General features: G+C 50.6%; 1 protein-coding gene across 1 annotated transcript in view; it reads right to left on the bottom strand.

Annotated features, from left to right (window-relative positions):
• Positions 1-25,054, bottom strand: part of LOC128826913 (IgGFc-binding protein-like) — a 119,290-nt gene that overhangs the window by 51,133 nt on the left and 43,103 nt on the right. The window contains exons 23-31 of the mRNA XM_054010466.1: positions 24,081-24,676; positions 22,979-23,552; positions 22,510-22,709; positions 21,963-22,104; positions 21,000-21,331; positions 19,394-19,984; positions 17,628-17,942; positions 13,503-14,077; positions 8,284-8,291 (exon numbers count right to left, since the gene is read on the bottom strand). Of these exons, the coding sequence (XP_053866441.1) occupies positions 8,284-8,291; positions 13,503-14,077; positions 17,628-17,942; positions 19,394-19,984; positions 21,000-21,331; positions 21,963-22,104; positions 22,510-22,709; positions 22,979-23,552; positions 24,081-24,676 (3,333 nt within the window). The remainder of the gene's footprint in view (positions 1-8,283; positions 8,292-13,502; positions 14,078-17,627; positions 17,943-19,393; positions 19,985-20,999; positions 21,332-21,962; positions 22,105-22,509; positions 22,710-22,978; positions 23,553-24,080; positions 24,677-25,054) is intronic.

Below are 25,054 nucleotides of genomic sequence, written 5' to 3'. Positions count from 1 at the left end.
CTAGATAAATTCATGAAGGTTAAGTCCATTAATGGCTATTAGCCAGGATGGGTAAGGAATGGTGTCCCTAGCCTCTGTTTGTCAGAAGGTGGAGATGGATGGCAGGAGAGAGATCACTTGTCCATTACCTGTTAGGTTCATTCCCTCCGGGACACCTGGCATTGGTCACTGTCGGTAGACAGGATACTGGGCTGGATGGACTTTTGGTCTGACCCAGTATGGCCATTCTTATGTTTTTATCTAATTCTTTTTTTAACCCAGTTATAGTTTTGGCCCTCACAGCATCCCCTGGCAACGACTTCCACAGGTTGACTGTGCAGTGTGTGAAGAAATATTTCCTCTTGTTTGTTTTAAACCTGCTGCCTATTAATTTAATCAGGTACCCCTAGTTCTTGTGTTATGAGAAGGAATCAATAACACATTTTTATTTACTTTCTCCACACCTGTCATGATTTTCTACACCTCGATCATACCCCGCCAATTCATCTCTTTTCCAAGCTGAACAGTCCCAGTCTTATTAATCTCTCTTCATATGGAAGCTGTTCCATACCCCAGTCACTTTTTTTTTCGCCCTTTTCGGAACATTTTCCAATTCCAATATATCTTTTTTGAGATGGGGCGACCAGAATGCACGCAATATTCAAGATGTGGGTGTACCATGGATTTATATAGAGGCAATATGATATTTTCTGTCTTATTATCTCTCCCTTTCCTAATGATTCCTAACATTCTTTTAGCTTTTTTGACTGCCGCTGCACATTGAGTGGATGTTTTCAGAGAACTATCTGCAGTGACTCCAAGATCATCTTTCTTGAGTAATGACAGTTAATTTAGACCCCATTAGTTTATATATACAGTTGGGATTATGTTTTCCAATGTGCATTACTTTGCTCTTATCAACATTGAATTTCACCTACCAGTTTGTTGCCCAGTCACCCAGTTTTGAGAGATTCCTTTGTAACTCTTCGCAGTCTGCTTCGGACTTAACTATTCCGAGTAGTTTTGTATCATCTGCAAGCTTTGCCACCTCACTGTTTAACCCCTTTTTCAGATAATTTATGAACATGTTGAATAGTATTGATCCCATTACAGACCCCTAGGGAACGCCACTATTTACCTCTCTCCATTCTGAAAACTGACCATTTATTCCTACCCTTTGTTTCCTATCTTTTAACCAGTACCTTAAGTAGGAAACTCCGATCTCTACACCTGCTACTTATAATCACTTAAAATCTATTTATATTTTACCGAAAACAGTGTGTTTTAGTTGGAAGTGCTTGGAGGATCTCAGCTCAGATTACAAAGGCTGGTGCATGTCCACTTTCCTATGAAGAAGTGGCAAACTGGGTAATGAGCTTACACTGGCCAGGCTTTTGACCAGTGCAAGACAGTACAGTCCTGGGATGCAAGACTGGGGAACTGGGGAGAATTGGCTGGAGCCTCCCTATTGATGATTCAGGAGTGGCTGGGAGATCATTCATGTAACCCAGCGGGGTGTGTCCTGCCTGGGGATGGCTGTAAGTGCAGTGCCTGCCAGAGGCCTGTAGCTTGTCACAGCATCACAGTGTGAGAGGCAGCCCAGGCTGGTGGGTTTGGAGGGCTCAGCAGTCCCACAGTCCAGGTTGCAGCCCGGGGACCCCGTCAAAATCACCCATCTCATCTCTCTAATGTGAATCCTGTCATTATAGCCCTGTAGGGTGCATCCGAATGTACTGAGAGCATGAATCTTGGCCACTTACTGGAGGAGTGTCGCTCTTGATGCTAGTAGACTTCTGCTTTGATCTTACTTCACTCTGAGCCTGGGAGTTTTAATTTTAGCATCTGTATCCTGAGTATACGCAGAAAACGATAAATGAAAGTGAAGAACATTACAGGAAGTTCAAAAATAAAATGTAGTCTCGATGTTTAGAACTAAAGTTGTCTTATTTTTTTCATTTGTTCGTACTATATTTATACCTGAAATATAATGTGGCTACATTTTATATTCTGGTTATTTATGTTACCGTTGTTCTCTGCCGGATATTTAAGTAGTATTTTAATTCCTCCGCCACTTTGGCTTCCCTCCCACACTGTTACAAAGGTTCCGGTGCCCCTGGGTAGGTCAACAAAAGAATTCTTCCGTCGACCGCACTACCACCTCTGGGGGAGGTGGATTACCTATGCAGCTGGGAGACTTGCCTACTACACAATTCTACACAAATTCTACACCATACTACACAATTCTCATAACTTCATATGCATTAATGATATACATATATGGATAGAGAAGTGACTTTCAGCAGATCATAACCTTTCCTGATACCTTACAAGGCATGCTTTATATGTAAGATCACGATTATATGTAAATGAGGAATATGGGGGTTACAGTATTGTCCCCCAAGGTATAAAATGTCACATTCCCCTCGTTGTCTATCAGAGAGCAGTACACTCTGTGGCCTCCCTTTTTTCATAGATTTCCAGGTGTAAACATAGATGAAGCAATTTGCTAGACAGCTCAGTCATGAGTAGAACTCAGCTCTTCAGATTGCAAGACCAGCAACCCAGGCACTGGACCACACACCTCCCCATAACCTCTACTAGCTACTGATTTGTGCCGTCTGCACTCTCTGCTCCTATCCTGGAGGGATAGGGGAAGCACAGTGCATCAGCTGGTCTGACTGCTTCTTGGAAGGAGGCAGAGCCGCATTGGGCTGACACACATCCTCAAACCCAGCAGCTGAAGTCCAGACAGAGCTGCAGGAGGATCCCTCCTTAGAGAATCTGAGAGCCTTGGCTGGCCATAGTGGTGCAGGATCCCAGGGGGAGGACTGTCGGGAGAGATTCCTGTGGGAGAAGGGATTCCTGTACCGGGAATGGGCTGGTTTGGGGCAAACTGAACCTTGGAAAGTCAGGAGGCAGTTGGTGGTCCCCCAGAGGTACCGCCACAGACTGTTGTGCTTGGCCCACGATATCCCCCTTTCGGGGCATCAGAGCATCCGTCGCACCAGGCAGAGGCTGCTGCAGAACTTTTACTGGCCCGGGGGTCTTTGACGCTGTCCAACAGTATTGCAAGTCCTGTGACTCCTGCAGAGGGTGCGGAAGGCCTGGGATACATGTAAAGCACCTCTGAGACCTTTGCCCATCATAGAGGAGCCTTTCCAGAAGGTGGCCGTGGACATAGTGGGGCCCCTCAGCAGGGCAACCTGGTCGGGGAAGAAATACATCCTGGTGGTGGTAGATTTCGCTACGTGCAGTGGCCTTGTCTTCTATCAAGGCAGACTCTGTGGCAGATGCGCTGCTGACCATTTTCAGCAGAGTGGGGTTCCCCAAGGAGGTCCTTACAGACCAGGGGTCTAACTTCATGACAACCCTGCTCCGGTGCTTGTGGGAGAAGTGTGGGGTCTGACACACCTGGGCCTCGGTGTATCACCCTCAGTCCAACGGGCTGGTGGAAAGGTTCAACAGGACCCTAACGATGATGCTTTATGGACCATCACGCACGGGACTGGGACAAGTATTTACCCCACCTGCTGTTCGCATACAGGGAAGTGCCCCAGGAATCCACAGGGTTTTCCCCGTTCAAGTTGCTGTATGGGAGGAGAGTGAGGGGACCCCTCGACTTGATGAAGGATGAGTGGGAGGGGAAGGCCTCTCCCGACAGAGAATCAGTGATGGGAGTATGTACTGACTTTCCGGGAAAAGCCCATGGAGCTCATGGGCTTGGCCAGGGGAACCTAGCCAGGGCACAGAGGAAGCAGAAGGCCTGGTACGACCGCTCAGCACGTGCCCACTCCTATGCTACCGGGGACCAGGTGATGCTTCTCATCACCTTGAGGAAGAACAAGTTACAAACTGCCTGGGACTGCCTCTTCAAGGTCATCAGACAGGTAACCGAGGTGAACTATGTAGTGGAACTGTCCAATGAGGCACACAGACACCGGGTGTACCATGTCAACATGATGAAACCATACTGGGACAGGGAGAAGTTGGTGCTGGCTGTGTGTGGGCAGTGGGAGGAACAGGGCGATGATCCCCTGGTGGGACTCCTCCCTCAGGCTGGGGCTGACCCCTCGCTGGAATCAATTCCCCTCTCAGACTAGCTAACCCTGGCCCAGCAGGCAAAGATCAGAGCAGTGCTGCATTCATACCAGCAGCTGTTCTCCAACCGGCCTGGGCTCACTAACCTGGCTGTCCACCTGGTGGAGATGGGAGCCAACTCTCCCATCAGGTGTTCCCCATTCAGGGTCACTGGGAAAACATCCCAGGATCTGGATAGAAAGGTCGGAGACATGCTGGCCTTAGGGGTGATCCAGCTGTCCACCAGCCCCTGGGCCTTGCCCGTGGTGCTGATCCCCAAGAAGGACGGGTCGATCCAGTTCTGTGTGGACTATCAGAAGCTCAAGGCCATCACCATATCCGATGCCTACCCCATGCCTAGGACCAATGAGATCCTAGACAAGTTGGGGGGCACCCAGTACCTCACTACCATGGATCTTACCAACGGCTACTGGCAGGTGCATTTGGACCCAGAGGCCAGGGCAATGTCTGCCTTCACCCCCCCAATAGGGCTCTTTGAGTTCCTGGTCCTGCCTTTCAGCCTCAAGGGGGCATCTGCCACCTTCCAGCGCCTGGTGGATCAGTTGCTAAGGGGGATGGAGGACTTTGCTCTAGCGTATATTGACGATATCTGTGTCTTTAGCCAGACCTGGGAAGAACACATGTCCCAGGTAAAGAGGGTGCTGGGCCGCCTCCAGGATGCAGGACTGACCATAAAAGCTGGAAAGTGCAAGATGGGGATGGCAGAGGTGTCGTATCTGGGCCACAAGGTGGGGAGCAGCCACCTGAAGCTGGAGCCAGCCAAAGTGGAGGCAATCAAGGACAGGCCCGCTCCCCAGACTAAGAAGCAGGTCCAGGCTTTCATTCGGATGGCAGGATATTACCGGAGGTTTGTGCCCCATGTTAGCTCCCTGGCAGCTCCCCTCACAGAACTTTGTAGGAAGGGAAAGCAGGACAAGGTGGTCTGGACCGAGCAGTGCCAGAGGGCTCTCTGTGCGCTGAAGGGGGCACTTATCCAAAGTCCGGAGCTGGTAAACCCAGAGTTTAACAAACCCTTCCTGGTGTTCACTGGCACCTCAGACATGGGGCTGGGTGCGGTGCTGATGCAAACTGATACTAAGGGGGAGAGACACCCCATTGTGTACCTGATCAGGAAGCTGCTGCCCCAGGAGCAGCACTATGTGGCCATAGAGAAGGAATGCCTGGCCATGGTGTGGGCCTTAAAAAACTGCAGCTGTATCTATTTGGGCAGCGCTTTACTCTGTACACTGACCATTCACCCCTGATGTGGCTGCATCAAATGAAAGGGGCTAAGCTGCTGAGGTGGGCCTTGCTCCTTCAAGGGTATGACATGGAGGTGGTCCATGTGAGGGGGAGTGCCAATGTTATAGCCGATGCTTTATCACAGGGCGGGGACCCTGAACTTCCCGAGGTCACTGGCTAAGTGACCCTGCTCCGTTCAGACTTGAAGGGGGGAGAGATGTGATGAAATGGGGGGTTTCCTTGGTTTTTCCTTGGTTTTTCCAATGGTTTGCCTGCAGAGGGGCTTGGGATTGGGGAGAGAGAGCAGCACATCCAAATCTCCCCTGGATGCAGGGGAGACTTGGATGTGCTGTGCTGAGGGAGGCCAGGCCTGAGGCCCTGAGAGTTTCCTGTGCTGTGTTCAGACGCTCAATAAACCCTCCTGTTTTACGCTGGCTGAGAGTCGCTCCGGTCTAGAGAGCAGGGCGGCAATATTCCCTCTGAGAGTGGAGGCCCCGGGGGTCCAGAGCGAGTGGACTCCCTGAGGGGGCCCACAGCAAGAGCCAGGCGTGCTATGGCTCAGAAAGGTGCGGCTCCAAGAGGTGGAGGGGCTTAAACCCCGAGAGGAGTGGACCCCCGAGAAGGGCTGTCACACTGAAGGGTCCCACAAGGACCGCATGGGGCCAAGAGTGGGCATGACCTGGGAGTCCATGACAATTTCTAAATGAAACATTTTTGATTTTTGAGGTTAAAATGACTTTTTGTTTCAAAACATTCTTCAAACACAGATATTTTAAAAAAATCAGAAATGGAAAGAAATGCTCAAAATCAAAATGATTTTTTTTATTTCTCCGAATTGCCAGCAAACTGAAACATTCATTATTCACACTGCTCTAGTTTACAGGCACTAGTCCAGACACCTTTTAGATTCATAGCTTTCAAGGATAGACGACATCATTGTGATCATATAGTCTGACCTCCTCTATAACACAGCCCAGAGATCTTCCCCAAAATAATTCCTGGAGCTGATCTGTTAGAAAAACATCCAATCTTGATTTTAAAATTGCCAGTGATGAAAAATTCACTGTAACCCTTGATAAATTGTTCCAATGGCTAATTACTCTCACTGTTAAAACTTTACACCTTATTTCCAGTATAAAATTGTCTAGCTTCAACTTCCTGGTATTGGATTGTGTTGGACCTTGCTCTGCTAGATCGAAGAGCCCATTATTTAACATTTGTTCCCCATGTAGGTACTTATAGACTGGGATCAAATCACCCTTTAATCTTCTCTCTGTTCTACTAAATAGATAGCTACTGGAGTCTCTCATTATAAAAGCGTGTTTTCTATTCCTTTCATTCTTGTACCTCTCTTCTGAACATCTCTAGAATTTATCGACATCTTTCCTGAACTGTAGACACCAGAACTGGAGACAGTATTCCAGCTGTGGTTCCATCAGTGCCAAATAAAGAGGTAAAATAATCTCTTAGCCTTCTTTTTGATCAAGATTGAGCTCCTTAAGTCTTGCTCTATTGGCCCTGTTCTTCAGGCATCCTTGTAGCTCTTTGCTGAAGCCTCTCCAACTCTGCCCCCAATGATGTAGCCAGCTTGTTAACTCCTGCACACCTGTTATCTTTTTCCCTCCCAAGACCAATGTAGCACCCAAGTTTATTGATTTACACAGACATAGCAGCTACCATGGGGAATACAAATGAAGACATTCCATTTGAGAAACAGACTTTTCTACCTCTTGGGCTAAACTTCATCAGGACTCATGAGTTTTACTAGCAGAATGCATTATTATTATTATTATTACCTCTTTGTGTTGTGGTTGCATGTGGGAGCCCCTGTCATGGACTGCAACTCCATTGTGCTAGGCACTGTATACACACGGAACAAAAAGTCTGTCTTGTTCTCTTCCACTGAGTCAGGAAATTACATTAAGATAGAAAGAAACAGGCTGTGATAATAAAATCACAGGATGAAGTTTGCAAAAATGAGTTTATTGCTTCACAATCATGTTTTTATTGACAATCAGAATAAAGTCTTTTTCCTCATTAAATACCCTAGAGGACACAGAAAGTCATGAGGGCTACAGTTATGGCCCTATGAGTAATTCCTAGCTAAGATGGCAGCGGGTCCACTCCAGGGAGGGAAGATGCTTCAGCAGCCAGGATTTTGTTTAGATGTCACTAAAAGGCAAAAACAGGAGAAGAGTTAATGAGCCTCCTTCTGGACTGGGAAGATGTCTCAGTAAGATTCCTTTGCAATTGATTCATAGATTTTAAGGCCAGAAGGGACCAGATCATCTAGTCAGCACAGGCCAGGGAATTTCAACCACTCTTTCCTGCAATGTAGAAAGAACTACAGTAGCCTGCAATGTAAGGGGATGTGTAGGGGGCCAGGGTGGCTGCCCTCCGAACCTGAGGGTAAAGGGCCTTTCCCTCAGCCTGAGTGGGCGGGGCCAGCCCAAGCTTGCTCCACCCCCCGGAAGGGGAGGGGTGGAACAGGAAGTATAAAGGGCGGGGCCCTTAGCTCAGTTGGGGCAGCACCAGGGAGGGAGGCAGACACAGACCGTGGGCTGCTCCCTTCAGAGCCTGCTGCCACACCAGGGGAGGCCCTGGACCCATGGAAACCTCACCTGGAGGACGGACTGGGGCTGCCAGGACTGCCCGCTGCCGAGTACCCAGAGGAACTGGAGGAGTCGGAGGGGGAGCGGGAGCTGCCAGCAGCCGAGTACCCAGAGGAGCTGGAGGAGCCTGAGCCTGAGGGGGAGCCGGAGCTGCCAGCAGCGGACTACCCCGACGCACTCACGGGACCAGAGGGATTCGGGCGAGCAATCGGGTAGGAAGTAGCCCAGGGACAGAGCTGCACAGTGGTGAGTCTATGTAGCGGGACGACCCCGCTGACCCAGTGGTGGGACCCTCGTTCTGCCACTGTCAGGGCCCTGGGCTGGAGCGCAGTGGTGTAGGGTGGGCCTGCGTTCCCCTACCCGGCAGAGCCACGCCGGGACCTTAGCCGGCGCTCCCCTGCCTGAGGGGCGCGCTACTGGCCTTTGCCGGCGCTCCCCTGCCTGAGGGGCGCGCTACTGACCTTAGCCGGCGCTCCCCTGCCTGAGGGGCGCGCTACAGACTCTGGCTGGCGGCCGCCCCGCTGCTAATTCCCCGCTGACGGAGGCGTGACCCAGGCCGGCCAGTGATCTCATAGCTCCCCACCGCCCCCTAGCGGGTAGGTGGGCCAACGCCGATCACAGGATGCTTTCACGATCAGTAGCTTGTGGCTGGACTGCAGTGTATCTTTTAGACGGCTACTCTGTCGAGATATAAAGACTAGCAAGTGATGGAGAATCTACCTCACCCCTGGGGGGTGGTGCTCCAATGGTTAATCATTCTCTCATCTTCCAGACACTGGGACCTGCTCTGCCTTTGTCTGCTAGATTTAGAAGCCCTCTGCTATCAGAAATCTCCCCCCCAGGGAGGTACCTATAGACCATCATAGAAAGATCATGGAAAGGGCAGCATCTGCAGAGCCACTCACCACCCGGAGAAGTCTCTGGCCTTCCAGGCATCGATGACCTCAGCGATGTTCCCTGCGACCCCCCTGCTGGGCAGCCGCAGGTCATCAGAGACGTCGCCGTTGAAGTTCCCGCAGGGTGCACACAGCTTGTTAGCCAGGTTCTCGCCCGCCCTCACCGTCACCTCCCCACTGGGGCTGAACAGAACTTGCATCCCCAAGGCTTGGACCACAGCCACACCGCCCTGAGATTCGCGCACAGACACAGCATCGGAGATCTTCGCCGGGAGCGGCACTGAGCGCCCATTCACCTGGAACACACAGACTTAGATCAAAGGAGAGCTAGGAAATGGGGGGTGAATGGCAGGGACTGAGCGACAGTCCATAGGCCCCATTACGTGGCAACAAGATCTAGAGTCTAGGGGCCACAGTAACTGGCAATTGGGCCACATTATAAGGCAATAGACTTAGATTGAGAGGTGCAGAAAACACTATGACTGACGGAGGAGCCAATCAATAAACAGTGCTCTGGAGAGCAAATTGTTCCGATTCTCTCAATACCCAATGAAGGTGCACTGATTTGCATAGGCAACTTGATTGGGAAACGTCCCTCCTGCCTTCAGTGTTATTAACCTGTGAGCAATCGTGCCTCTTAGTGGGAAAAGTCAAGAACTCTGGAGACTTTATGCAAATGCTTTAATTCCCTCATTTGAATATTTGGTGAATTCTCTTATTTGAATAAATGACCGCAGCCAATCAAGAGGAAGACAAGGTGGGTGAGGTGATATTTTTTATTGCACCAACTACTCTTGGTGGAAGGGACAAGCTTTCAAACTACACAGAGTTCTTCTTCACGAGGGTGTAGCTTGCAAGCTTGTTCCTTCCACCAACAGATGTTGGTCCAATACAAATTATCACCTCATCCACCTTGTCTCTCTAATGTCCTGGGACTGACACACCTACAACAACACTGCAAACAGCTGTTCAGGTTACCGAGTTCCAAATGTGACACCATGATACTGCCTCTGATTCCTCCCTCAATCCCCTGGGGGCAATCTTGCTCCCCCAATAGCCAGGTCCCCCAGTGAAAGGAGGGATCTCTCCCAGGGACCCTACTGGGTTACAGAGACCCTTCCTAAAACAGTTCCCTGCCTCTCCTCCAACATCAGAGGTGGGACACAGCAGGGGTGAGGGGGGGCTGGGAGTCAGGACTCCTGGATTGCATCCCCAGCTCTGGGAGAGGAGTGGGCTCTAGTGGGTTAGAACAGGGGGAAGTCAGGACTCCTGGGTTCTAATTCAGTCTTTGCTACTGAATAATTGTTCATCCATAACTCACATCATGCCCCACAGCCTGTACACCACATCCTGTCAACACTGAGGGTTCATGAGGCTGAATGAATTGATCTTTGAGATGCCCAGATCAGCCCCAGTTAATAGGATTAACATCACTGTAATTTCTAGTCTTTTCATCATTTTGGTGGCAGCTGAATGAACTTCCTGCCCCTTCGACTCAGGCTGTTCTACCGTGGCCCCCTCTTACCCACGTCTCCTTGTTCCTTTTCACAGCTATGAAAGCATCTTGGAAGAAAATGTAGGCGGTCGTCCCAGCCATCACTGCCCCGTCGCCGCATGCCCTGACGTCCACCACCACCCTGAACCAGGAGGGGGCGCTGTCGTTGCAGAGAGAGGCCAGCTCGTAAGCTCCACTGTGGAGATCTCCTCCAGAGGCGCCGTCGAAGGAGGTGAGCTGGGCTCCGGGGAATAGTGTGCACCGGCCTTCCTGCCTCATGCAGCCGCGCACCCCGTCCTGGAGCGCACAGATCTCTTTGTCGGGGCAGCTGTGTGGCTCGCAGACAAGCCCGCCTGAGGCCTGGCAGGTGCACTTCTCAGAGCAAGCACTGGAGATGATGCTCTCCCCGGCCTGCAGGGAAATTCCCAAACAACTTTGTTACAGAAAAGCAGCAGGAGAAAAGTCCCAGGATGGGATCAACTCAAAGCTCCCTTTGATTATTTACATTACTGTAGCCTGCTGAGGTCAGGGTCCCATTGCGCTGGGTGCTGTACAAATAAATAGTGAGAGACAGTCCCTGCCCCAAAAGGTATGTCTTTACTGCAGAGTTATCTCAAGAGATCTTTCTTTCTCTGGGGTAAGAATGAGACCAGGAGGAATGGGAGCAGGCACCCTGACTGGGTTGAAGATGGAGCATGATAAGTTTATGAACTTCCTAGACGGGAAAGGACCTGTCCCATTCCCCATCCTCCAAGCCAGCCACTTACCCTAACTGGGGTCAGGATTAGACCTGCAGCCTCCTAGAGGGGAAAGGCAATATGTCCCTTTCCCAACCCCCTAAGCCAGCCAGTGTCCCGCACTGGGCCAGATCAGAGCCGGCGCCCTCTAGTGGGGAAAGGCTCCATATCCCATTTTCCATCCAATCCCATGGTTTTCCTGTGATGAATCCCTAGCGCATGGCATAGTTTCATTTCCACGTGCAAAGATCACACAGGGCAGGTGTTTGGATGCTCATCTAACCAAGTGCCATTGACTGCAGCGGAAGTCACATGGGTGACTGAAGGCAGGACCTAGCTGTAGGTTTTATGTGTCGCTGCACTGAAGGGCACAGACACACAGTCACTGTAACTCCCCGTGGGAAGCTGGGACAATCCCACACCTGCAAGGGCATCCGATGCCAAATGACAGCATCAAGGATGACAGACGACTCATATCCCAGCACCCACCTTGATGTAGCGTCCGTCACGCACGCAGCCACATCCTTCCATGGACGTGCACGTTTCCCCATTGAATGCATAGCCGGCGTCGCACTGGCAGCCTTCAAAGCATTTCGCAGTGCATTGGGCAGGGGTGGACAAGCCAGCGCATGTGAAATCGCAGGATCTAGTGCAGAGCTCGTAGTGGCTGTTGGCCGGGCAGGTGAAAGCTGCAGAGACAGAAATAAATGATAATGAGGGATGAAAAATTCCACAATGGACATAATTATTAGTAAATAACAGAGCTAGGCAAAATGTTTGGGTGAGACAGAAGTTTTGCTGAAAAATGCATTTTTCATTTGGGTCAAATTTAATGAATATTTTCAGCTGGAAAAAGCATGTTGGGTTTTTTTTATAAATAATTAACATGGGGTTTGGTTTTTTCCAACTTTTCATTTAAAAACAGAATTTTGTCTCCAAATTTGGCCAATAAAAAACAAAATATCACACAGATACACAGACACAGACACACACACACACGAAAGCCATACAAAATGGTGGTGTTGAAACGATAAACTTGGCCAAAAAATTGTTTCACGTCAACCCAAAATGTTTCGGTCAATTCAAAATTATTCTTTTTCTTCAAGTTTTCCAGTTAAAAGAAAACATTAGAAAAAAATGGTTTCAGTTCCAGCCAACCCAGGTTTTTGAGAGGGATTGTCCAGGTCAGCCTCTGAACAAAAGAGTCTGTGAGTTGCTGCCCTGTGGTGATTGTTTGTTCTCTGGCTGAGCTGAAAGCGAAACAGAAGGATTTTTATTTCATTTTCTTTTTCAGGGTACTTTTAACCTTTACAAAAATCAGAGTAAAATTCAAAAAGTCGTTTCAAATTTAAAAAAATCAGATTGTTTCAGTTTTTCCAGATTTTTTTTTTCAACCAAAAGAATTCAGCAAATTTGACAGAAATTCTCCAAATGTTTCAGTCAATCTAAATATGCATTTTTGGTGAAAAAAAGATTGCTGTGAAAAATGTCATTGTGATGTGATCGTTTATATTTTCTGGTTTAGATCTCATTTGACCACTAGTAGAGTCATTTTTCTGACTGGTTTCAGAGTAACAGCCGTGTTAGTCTGTATCCGCAAAAAGAAGAACAGGAGTACTTGTGGCACCTTAGAGACTAACAAATTTATTAGAGCATCAGCTTTCGTGGACTACAGCCCACTTCTTCGGATGCATATAGAATGGAACATATATTGAGGAGATATATATACACACATACAGAGAGCATAAACAGGTGGGAGTTGTCTTACCAACTCTGAGAGGCCAATTAATTAAGAGAAAAAAAAAACTTTTGAAGTGATAATCAAGCTAGCCCAGTACAGACAGTTTGATAATAAGTGTGAGAATACTTACAAGGGGAGATAGAGTCAATGTTTGTAATGGCTCAGCCATTCCCAGTCCTTATTCAAACCGGAGTTGATTGTGTCTAGTTTGCATATCAATTCTAGCTCAGCAGTCTCTCTAATAAATTTGTTAGTCTCTAAGGTGCCACAAGTACTCCTGTTCTTCATTTTTCTGACTGCGCACTGGAGGCTGGGTTTATATACTGTCTGGTATGCTGTCCCCTCCCACCCCCAACGGCACAGCCCCTCTAGCCCAGCGATGGAATACTGGGGCAAGCATTGACTCACATGGAGGCGTGCCTTCTGTTAAATCATCCACACGGCAGCACTTCCTAGCACTGCTCTGGGGCACTGGGGTCAGCCCTGACTCGAGAGGAGACTGTCTAGTACTGAGCCTATGTCTGCACTAGAGCAGCTACAGCGGCATAGCTACAGCGCTGCAGCTATACTCCATCCCACGCCCTGCAGCATGCAACCAACCAGCTACCGACCCCTCATAACTGGTTTAGCTTGGAGATCTGACAAGCAGAGAGATTGTGATACCACTTCACTAGCTCCAAATACAGCTGAAGATAAGAGCAGGCTGTAGATTGTTCTGTAGACTCACGGCAGAAGGAGGCTGTTCTCCAGGCACCGACTGTGCCTCCAGCTGCCTGGCATGCGGCCGCGTAGGCCTGGACACTCTGGCAGAGGATTTCTCTTGCTCCATTGGCAGCACACATGTCATAGAGACAATGGTTGAAATACTCGGTAGGGCTGACCAGCGAGTGACAGTATTTAAAGGGACCTGATGTCGCTTTGATCAGCCCACAGGAGCTATCGACCTGATACGGCGCTGTTTTAGCTGCATCACAGACCGGGCATCTTTCCCCACAGCCGTCGGTGCACGTGGCACCATCAACGGGCACCTTCCAGGAGGCCCCGAACTCATCCGCGTTCTGGGCACTCTTCCCACTGGGCAGCAGGAAGTCGTCATTCTTGTCTCCGTTGAAGTTGCCGCACAAGCCGCACACGTGTCCCTTGTAGGAGCTGGGGATGGAGACTAGGATATAATAGGAGGTGTCGTAAAGGACTTTGAGGCCAGAGGCAGACTGGACAATGATGTTGTTTCCCTCCTGGTTGATATGAAGTTTCCCGTCGTTCATAGTCAGCGGGAGAGTGTAGAGCTCCCCGTCCACCTGTGCCAATGAGAGGGAAATTCACCTGTCAGTAGTGGGGACTCAGCAGCTGTGTCCTGGTTACTTACTTACACACACACACACACACACACACACACACACACGTCACTCTAGGCTACAATGAGAATAAGCTCAGACAGGGACTTACCATGACTTTCCACTTCCTTCCCCTCTCCATGGTGATGGTGTAACCATGAACGGAGACCACCACCATCCGTGCCACTGACACTCGGCCATTACCGTAGCTCTCATTTTCTACCACCACGGAGAAGTTTGCCAGCCCAGCGTCACTGCTGCAGACTCTGGCTAAGCTGTAAGTGCAAGTGCCTTGGAAATCAAAGGCCCGTCCGTCAAAGGTCAGATAGTGAGGGTCACCAGATGCTACACATTTGCCAAAGCCCGTGGCGTGGCAACCCAAGACTCCGTTCTCCACCCTGCACTGCTCGTTGGCTCCGCAGGAAGCCTCCTGGCACTCAACGATCCCGTTGTCTTTGCACCAGCACCGTTCCTGGCAGGAGGCGCTGGCGTAGAACTCCTCTCCCTTCCTGTAGTACCTGCCCCGGTGCACACAGCCGCACTGCGCGATGGGGACGCACTGGTCTCCGCTCAGGAGGAACCCGGCGTTGCAGAAACAACCTTCAGCACAGGGGGCGTCGCAGCCATCCGGCGCCGAGAGCCCGTGGCAGGTGGCAGGGCAGCCGCTCCCACAGAGCTCATAGTGGGAGTTACGGGGGCAGGTGGGACCTGCAGGAGAAGATCAGAGAGAACATGCAGATGGGGGTGAGAAAAAGAAGAAATGGTGCAGGTAAGTGGAAAGAAATCTCTCTATATTTATATCACTTACAATAGGATTGTTCTGGGGGGTTCGGAGCCAAGACTCCTGGGTTCTATTCCTAGTTCTGGGAGGAGGGCCGGGGGCTGGAAGTCAGGACTCCTGGGTTGTATCCCAGGTGTGGAAGGGCGGTCAGGTCTAGAGGGTTAAAGAAGTGCTGACTGAGAGCCAGAATTCCTGGGTTTTCTTTCTGACACTTGAAGGGGCGTTTGGTCTAGTGGTTAGAGCTGCAGACAAAGGGACATGTTCCAAGTTGCGTTCCAAATTCTGGCAGTGGGCTGCTGTGTATTGTTTAGTGACGGAGGACTGGGAGTCAGTATGCCTAGGTTCTGCTACTGGCTTCTCATGCGACTTTGAGCAAATCACTTTAGTTCTCTCTGCCTCCGTTTTCCTGCACCCTGATGGGAAGGATGAACTGTGTTTGCAAAGGGTTTCCAACCCCCTGGGAGAAAGCTGCTGGCAAGGGGACAGGATTATGTTAATACAGAATAAAGTTAAAGCAGAGCCGAGGAGGTGACCCTTACTGTCAGTGACATTGGAGGAAAACTACTGCAAGATGATAGCTCTATAGGGCCAGTGACACATGGCTGAGCCATTCTGAGCCCACCCTGTAGAGGGCACTGCACATGCACACTCGCCAGTTCCTAAAGCGAAGTCAATTAGCAACACTCACTGCAGAATGAGGCTGATCTCCACTGCCCTATCTCGATGCCCTTGGCCTGGCAGGCTGTCACGTAGGCACTGATTGCACTGCAGAGAGCGTCACGGTGACCCTTGTACTGGCATGCGTCAAAGACGCAGTCGTCGAAGAAGGAGGCTGGGTCGATGACCTCATGGCACTCTCTGAATGGCCCGTCCCCTCTGGTGATGACCCCGCAGTACCGATCTCCCTTGTAGGGTTTTTTCTGAGCCTCACTGCAGAGTGGGCAGTCCTTGGTACAACTGGGCAAGCATCCAGGGACCTCCCCCACCTTCCAGCTCTCTGCAAACTGGACGACGTTGGCCGCCTGGCTCCCGTCCCTCATGGTCAGGTCGTCACCGGCACTTTGGTTGTTGTCACCACACAGACCGCAGAGGGCGTTGGTGTAGGTGTTGGGAACAGTGACCCGGACCACGCTGCTCCCGTCAAAGGTCACCCTCAGGTCGAAGGCGGTCTTGATGAGGACTTGGGCTCCGCTGACATAGGCCTGTAGTTTCTCCTCATGGTAGAAAGGCAGGTCCATGAAGACTCCATCCACCTGGAACAGATGTGGCAGGGCCGGTGCTTAATTTTGAATGAACACCGCCAGGAGGGGGCAGAGGATGGGGATGCAGGACTTGTGGATTCTATACCCAGCTCTGAGACAATAGTGGTGTCTACAGGGGTAGAAGAGGGAGGGCTGGGAATCAGGACTCCTATGTTCTATTCGTGGTTCTTCAAGGGCAGTGAAATAAGTGAGAGCAAGGGGGCTGGGAGTCAGGACTCTTGGGTCATACTCCTAGTTCTGGGAGGGGAGGGGAATCTAGTGCTGAGAGCAGCGTAGAAGGATAGGTCCACAAAGCTGCTATCCATCTGGAGCAGATGTGTCCGCACTGGTCAAAGTCTGAATTCCCAGTTACACTAAGACTCTTTCACACCCCTTGACAGTGTAAATGCAATTTACCCCAACTGTACACGGTCAGAGCAGTGTAAAGGGCATTAGCACAACAGAATTCAGGGTCAAATATCTTAGTGGAGGAAACTTTTAGGGATGTTATTTAACAGGGCCAGCTGGTGTCAATCAAACATAACTCCATTGAAGTTAACGAGGCCACTTCCCCAGCTAAATGAGTGAGTCAACTGAATGCACAGCAGTTACAGTGGCATAACGGCACTTCTTGGGGGGAGAAAATCCTGCTGTATATATTCACACAGAGGCACTCAGTTACTTCCCACACACCCAGCACCAGCTCAGGGTACAATGGACGCAGATCTCATTTCTACAAGGGGGACAGAAATCAGGGGCAACGTAGCAATAGCAAGAGTTCAGAGCAGCAGCTGTGTTAGTCTGTATCCGCAAAAGAACAGGAGAACATTGGCCACACCGGACAGTCTCTACGCAAAAGAATAAGTGGACACAAATCTGACATCAGGAATCAGAACATTCAAAAACCAGTGGGAGAACACTTCAACCTCTCTAACCACTCAGTGACAGACTGAAAGGTGTCAAGTATCAGGGGGTAGCCGTGTTAGTCTGTATCTATAAAAAGAACAAGGAGTCTGGTGGCACCTGAAAGGTGGCAATTCTGCAACAGAAAAGCTTCAAAAACAGACTCCAATGAGAAACTGCTGAACTTCAATTGATATGCAAATTAGATACCATCAATTTAGGCTTGAATAGAGACTGGGAATGGCTGAGCCATTAAACACATTGAATCTATTTCCCCATGTTAAGTATCCTCATACGTTCTTGTCAAACTGTCTGTAATGGGCTATCTTGATTATCACTACAAATTAATTAATTAGCCTCTTAGAGTTGGTAGGGCAACTCCCACCTTTTCATGTTCTCTGTTTGTATATATATCTCCACAATATATGTTCCATTCTATGCATCGGACGAAGTGGGCTGTAACCCACGAAAGCTTATGCTCAAATAAATTTGTCAATCTCTAAGGTGCCACAAGTACTCCTGTTCTTTATGAACAGCAAGAGTTCCTGCTCACAGCTCCCTGAATAGCCCTGTGGCTCTCTGTCCATACCTTGATCTTGCGGGGATATTGCTGGCTGACAGTGATGTTTCTGCCGTAGACCTCCAAGGTCACCGTTTTGGTGTAGGACACTGCCTTGCTGCCGCGGTTGTTATTCTCCACCTTGACGCTGAACGGGGTGAGTGTGGGGTCCTCGGAGCAGACCCCAGCCAGCTGGTAGATGCAGGTGCCCATGAAATCGTACTTTTTCCCATCGAAGGTGGTGTAGTGAGGATCCCCGGAGGCCGTGCACGTGGAGTAGCTGATTGGGTAGCAGCCACGGACCCCGTTGATCACGGCGCATCTCTCGCTGGTCTTGCAGCTGGTCTCCTGGCAAAGCACCATGCCCAGGCTGGGGTCACACCTGCACCGAGAGCGGCAGTTCTCATCGTCCCAGAACTCCTCGTTGGGTTTGTAGTAGCGGCCATTGTAGTCACATCCGCAGCTCCCCACAGGGACACACTGGCCGGCACTCAGGACATAACCATTGTCACACTGGCAGGTCTCCACGCAGGGCTCCCGGCAGGAGGAGGGGGCAGTTCGGTCGGAGCAGCTGGCTGGGCAGGCGTTCCCACAGGCCTCGTAGTGGCTGTTCTCAGGGCAGGGCAGGACTAGGAGGGGGTTAGAGAGGGGGAGATTTAACAACACAGGAAATGAACTAAAAACACCTGCTTAGATGCAGCAAGAGCCAGAGACAAATTCTAATGTGCAATCAGCATCCTCTATATCACAGGCCGATGTACAAGCAGCCACACTAAGGCCACCTCTGGAGCACAGCACGGGGAACAGCCCCACTGGGCAAGGGTGTTTGCTAGCTGGGAGAGCAGGGAAATGCTCTCTTCTTATAGAAAATCCAAGAAGATCTGCAAAGTACACCCGGAACAGATAAGACCTCACTTGTCAAGGCCTCATCTGGAAGATCCACCCACACCAGAGGGCCTAGGATGCAGCACAGGTACCGTGGAAGTGGAAAGGCTAAGGAGATCCTACTGGGGTGTGCACCTGTATGTCCAGGTAGTATTTCAGATGGGTCTCATCTTTCCATCACTTTCTGATCCATCCCTCTCTTCCATCCAGTCCACCCACCAAATCCATCCCTCTCTTCTGTTCATCAGTTACATCCCTCTTACACAATGTTGACCACCCCTTACTTGAAATGAGGAAGTGAGATTTTCTTTACTTTAGATTGTAATAAAATGTTCATTGCCTCCATATAATTGACATGTACATCCAGGAGTATCTATATCTGTCTAATCTATTACCTAATCCATTTAATTATCCATCCGTCTCAGCATCTAATCTACCAATCTTCACCTCTAATGGACTTTATCTCCCCATGCACCTAATCCATCTATCCATCCATTAAATCTCTTTCTCTCACTATCCATCGAACCTATCTATCCATCTATTACATCCATTTAATCTCTCTATCCATTTTATTCACTTATCCTCAGTTGAAGATATTTAATCTTCCAATGCATTTAATTGATCTACCCAACTATTAAATCTATTTCATCTCCTTATCCATCTAATCCATCCTCTTAACAATATATTGAGTCGCTCCCTTTCTCTAATCTAATCTAGGAAAGCCATGTGTCCATCCAGTCTCCATCTAGCTAGTCTATTATAGGGATTTCTCAGGCCCATATCCCCATGGGGTCTAGTTGCCAAGGTGCAGTATCTAGGCCTGATGTCTGCCCTGACGCTCAGCCCACTGGCCATCTCCTCAAGCAGCAGAGTAAGTCTAGTCTAACTGCTGCTTTTGTCAATAAAGAAACCAAAGCACAGAGCTCACCACAGCCGGACGGTGTCCTCCAGTCATAGACGGTGACGCCCTGTTTCTTGCAGATGGCTGCGTAGGCCTCCAGCGCCTGGCACAGGATGTTCTTGGCTCCCCCGTTCAGACACACGTCGTAGATGCAGCTGTCGAAAATGTCCTCTGGGCTCACTTTGGAGTGACATTCTCTGAAGGGCCCTCCCGGTGCTTTGCTGATCAAACCACAGTATTCGTCGCCCCCGTAGATCTTCTGCTTGCTCTCATCGCACGTTGGGCATTTCCCTTTGCAATCATCCCAGCAGAAGGGGTCCCGGTCTTTGACTTTCCAGCTCCTGGCCCATTCCACGATGGAGGAGACTCTGGTGCCGTTGGGTGACCTCATGTCATCTCCACGGTTTTGGTTGAAGTTCCCACAAAGGCCGCCCATGGCCCCATAATAGCTGCTGGGAAGGGTGATGATCAGGTGCCAATTCCAGTCATACGACACCTGCAGACCAAAGTCTGTCTGCAGGATAGCATTGAGACCGCTCTGGTAGAGCTTGATTTTACCATCTTCAAGGGTCACCGGCAAGCTGGTGGTCACATCATTGATCTAGAGATAGGAGGAAAAACCAATGGTTATTTCTCTTGTCATCTCAGCTAATACAAGAGTACTGCTCCTCTGGGACAATACAGATTAGAAAGCCCAGAATTAAGCACTTGAGTCCTCAGGGATAAAATGTTCTCTGTCCGGGGATCTGGCAGTGGAATGAATTCCCAGTGCAGATTAGATAAATCCAGAGTCTGACCAACCTTAGGAAATGCTGGAAGACCCTCCCCTTTAATAAAGTTCTCCACCATAACAACAATGATACTCACAGCTTGAAACCCACCCAACTCACCACAAAATCCCATGTCAAGTAGAGATTTCTCTACCACAAAAAGAGGAGAAAAGCCAGAAGCTCCCTGGATTTGAGCAGGGAGTTTACTCTTGTCAGTATATGTTACGTTGAGTGTGGTTGGATCCTATGGTGATGGGCGGCAGTACAAAACCAGAGAAAGGAAGTGTTGTGGAAAGAGCACAGGAACCAGTGAGCCTGTGTGGCCTGTAGGTACCCCGCGACATGGGGAGACTGCGGGCACTTGGGTGATTGGGAGGCCGCTTGTTCAGTTCACTTTTGGAATGTTGTCATTTTTGATCTTGTTTCTTTTCATGGCCACTTTGAGATCACAAAAAGGGGATTTTTTTAATGATAATCCGGAAAAATTTCTCTTCAAAGATTTCTACGTATTTTTTTTATATATCTATTTCAAAATGAAGGTCCTGATTCAACAGAAATTCTTGAAAAAGAAATAAATAAAAATATTGGCCCATTTTGCATGAATGGAAGAAAAAAGATGTTGAAATTTTCCCACCAAAAAAATTAGTCTTCTACCAGGAGAGTGAGAGAGAAAGAGAGAGAGAGAGATGTGTATGAGGATGGGTGGATGGATAGATGGAGAAAAAGCAGATGTGTCTAGTGATAGATTGATAAGTGGATTGATGTGTATGCAGATGGATGGATAGACAGGGAGATATTTTTATTCTAAATGTAACCTTTCTGATCATTTTGGCACTTCGTACTCACTCTGATTTTCCCAACTTCCTTCTTGTGGATGGAGATGTTGTACCCGTAGACGTAGATGTTGGTCAGACGCACATAGGAGACAGCCTGGTTGCCCCCCCTGTTGTCGTTCTTCTCATCGATGGTGAAGGGCACCAGGGTGGGGTCGGTCCCGCAGTACTTGGCCAGGGTGTAGGTGCAGGTGCCCTGGAAATTGAAGTTCAGCCCGTCGAAGCTGTGATAGTGCGGGTCCCCCCAGCCCCAGCAGGTTCCAATGAAATCGGGAACACACTTCGCATGGCCGTTCTCGATCTTGCACGTCTCCTTGGCCCGACATGTCAGGACTTTGCAGGGATCTGAAAGGAGAGAAATCCCAGGAGTCCGTGAATGAGGGCGAGGGGGCAGGGGAGCTCGGTTCAGCACAGGCCCAGTTACCCACCAGAACCCGCTGGCCCATCAAAGCCATTCGGAAGAGGGGCCAACCAGAGATGGTTTCCTACTGGCCAGAGACCAAGTCCACATATCCCTGCTCACTGGATGATGCAGAAGAAATTTCTTCGGCTTCCGTAGAAGCTCTGCCCGAGTAGGATTAAGTAAATAGGTAGAGTAAGACCTCGACATTTGACCAAAGCAGCAGGCCCAGAGGATACTTTTCTCTGTCTCTTGACAGTGAAGTGCCTGGTCCAAAGCCCAGGAGAGAATCAATGACTCGATTTGACATATCCTGACTCCCAACCCAACAGCTCCAACCCAGAGAACCTACTGTATAACCTGGGAACTGCAGGGGTAGAGCAGTGAATAGAACCCAGGAGTCCAGGATCACAGACCCCTGCTCGAACCACCAGACCCCTCCCTTCCTAGATCTAAGGATGGAAACTCTACTCTGCGCCTGCTCCTCAACTGTTCTGACTCCATTGAGTCTGCTCTAATGACTCTCTGTCTCTACGATCACCTCTCTTCTTGTTTAACTCTTGCACTCTCTTTCACCTTTGTTGATGCATTGCATGACTCCATCTCTGATCTGACAGGTTTCATCGCTGGTGCAGCTGTGAGCTTCACAGATCACCCCTTGGGCAGGAATGCAGGTGCAGTTTTGCTGGCACTTGTTGGTCAGAACTGTCTCATTAGGCTGTTTGAAAAAAGGGAAAATAACACAATGTAGCCCAGGGCAAATGTAGTTTTTCCCGTGCGGAGATGTTCAGTTACGTGGAGGCCATATCTGAGACTAGAATGGAGTGGCTTATCTCCCAGCCCGCACCCGCTCTACTCCACTAGGCACCACTGCCTTCCCAGAGCAGGGAGAGAACAGAGGAGTCCTGACTTCCAGCTCCCTACTCTAACCCCTAGACCCCACTGCCATTCCAGAGACAGGGTTCATGGAACCAGCCTTGCGCCATTAGTGCCTTTCGCCTTTCTACAGAGATTCATGTATTGCCATTGGCAAGTGACAATGGTCTGATCCAACATGGCTGATGACAGCAGGGCGTGGAGGAGGCGAACAGATGGGAGTTAATACCCCAGTAGGGGGCAGTACCTTGTAATATATCCCCTTCTTGAAGCACCCACAGCTCTGCAGAGCCACGCAGCCCTGGCCGTCGAAGAGGAAGCCATCGTCGCACTGGCAGCCTTCGGCGCAGGTGTCTGGGCACTTCCTGGCGTCAGTGATCCTGGCACAGGTGGTGGTGCAGAGGTCGGCGCACACCTCGTAGTGACTGTTGGCCGGGCAGCGCAGAGCTAAAGCAGAGAGAGAAGTAATTGATGGCTGGAGAGATCACATCCCACAGCTTAGAGGGACAGACCTGAAGGAGAGGAGAATCTAACAGGGACGAGAGGACCAGGTCACCTTTATAACGGAACATGAAGTTGTTGGTTCCCACCCAAAGGAGTCTCTGAAGAAGCCCAGAGGCCTGGAATGAGATACCTAGAATTGCTGTCCCCACCCCCCAGAGGGAGGGGAGCGAGTGGGACAGGCCCTTGTGCTACACCAGCATCACGGCACTTACGGCAGAAGGAGGTGCTCCTCCAGGGCTGGATGGGGGCCCCGGCATCCTGGCAGGCCGTCACGTAGCTGTGGATGCTCTGGCACAGGACCTGGGAGTCCCCGTTGCCCAGGCACAGATCATACAGGCAGTTGTTGAAATACACAGTGGGGCTGACTGTGCTGTGGCAGGCGGCGAAGGGGCCATCGGGCGCTGTGAGCAGCCCGCAGTAGTTGCGCTGTTTGAAGAAGTCCTTCTTCCTCTCCTCACAGACCGGGCAGTTGTTCCCGGCGCATCCATCCTCACAGGCCACCCCCGGGATCACGACTTTCCAGGCAGAACCGAACGCTGCCACGTTAGAGGCCACCCTGCCATCGGGGAGCAGGAACTCGTCATCCCGACGCCCGTTGTAGTTCCCGCACAGGCCGCACATCTGGCCCTGGTAGTTCCCTGGGACGGTGACTCTGGCGTGGTAAACCAGGTCGTAGCTCACGGTGAGGCCGAAGTCCGTTTGCACCAGCACGTTCCCGCCGTGCTGATATGCTTGGAGCTGCCCATCGGCCACGACCACAGGGAGGTTGTGGGACACCCCGTCCACCTGGAAGAGACGGAGCATTTCCTGTGAGCCGGGGGAGTGGATGCTATTGCGGTTGGCTATGGGCACAAGACAGGGTCTCAGTGACACCTGGGCAAATCTATAGTGACTGCACTCAGCTCAATGAAGTTAAATTCTGCTCTCACTGACACCAAGGTAAATCCAGGGTCAGCTCTTTCAGTGCAATTGCACCAGGGCCAGATTCTGATCTCAGTTCCCTGGGCTTACTCTGCAATCATCCACTGAGCGCCCTGAGCTGAGGGCAGGATTCTGAACTCACTTGTTACCTAGAGAATCCAGAGTGATTCTGCTTTCTTCAGCCGGATGCCTCTGGACTGGCACTGGTGCCAGTAAGATCAGGATCGGATCCTGGGTATTTGACCCCTCCTGCCTGCGCGCTCCTAATGAGTGACCCAGGAGACAAGTGCCTCTTGCATTGCCACATCATAGCTGTGTCCCTAGTATTGCCACATGGCTGGGGCAGCCCCATTGCAGGGTTCACCCCACAGGATCATCTTGAGCAGGACTTACCATGACAAGCCCCTTTTTGTTCTGCAGCAGGGTGAGCGTGAGCCCATAGACCTCCACGGACACCAGCTTAGTGACAGACACCTTCCCATTGCCCCAGGGCACATTCTCCACCTTCACGGAGAAGGACGTCAGGTTCCCGGTGTTGGTGCAGGTCTTGGCCAGGATGTAGGTGCAGGTGCCTTGGAAATCGAAGGCGACCCCATCGAAGGAGAGGTAGTGGGGGTCTCCGGCTGCGGAGCATGTTGCGGATCCGACAGGGTGGCATTTCCGGACGCCATCCGCCACCTTGCACTGCTCGTTGGCTCCACAGGAGGCCTCCCCACACTGGACCACCCCGTTGTCTTTGCACTGGCACCTCTCCTGGCAGGAGTCCCTGGGGTAGAACACCTCTCCCTTCCCGTAGTACCTGCCCTGGTGCACACAGCCGCACTGCTCGATGGGGACACACCGGTCTCCGCTCAGGAGGAACCCGGCGTCGCAGAAACACCCTTCGGCACAAGGGGCGTCGCAACCGTCCGGCGCCGAGAGCCCGTGGCACGTGGCAGGGCAGCCGCTCCCGCAGAGCTCGTAGTGGGAGTTACTGGGGCAGGTGGCACCTGCAGGAGAAGATCAGAGGCAACGTGCAGATGGGGGTGAGAGAAAGCTTCTTAAATTAAGGCACCACCAGAAGAAAAGGTGCAGGTATCACTTCCAATAGTGTTGTTCGGGGGAATTGGGAGCCAAAACTCCTGGGTTCTAGTCATGGTTCAGGGAGGGACGTGGGGTCTACTGGGTTAGAGCGGGGAGGGCTGGGAGCCAGGACTGCTGGGCTCTATCACTGGCTCTGGGGGGAAAGTGGCGTCTAGGGGTTAAAAGGAGGGGAGACTGAAACTCAGGCTTGCAATCAGGTTTCCTGGGTTGTACTGCCAGCTCTGGGAAGGGATTAGGATCTAGTTGCTTAGTCACAGAAGGGCTGGGAGTCAGGACTCGGGGGT

Source organism: Malaclemys terrapin, chromosome 21 (assembly GCF_027887155.1).
Source record: "Malaclemys terrapin pileata isolate rMalTer1 chromosome 21, rMalTer1.hap1, whole genome shotgun sequence".
Lineage (NCBI taxonomy): Eukaryota > Metazoa > Chordata > Testudines > Emydidae > Malaclemys > Malaclemys terrapin.
Note: the sequence above shows the minus strand (reverse complement) of the source record. Positions and strands in the feature narration are given on the sequence as shown.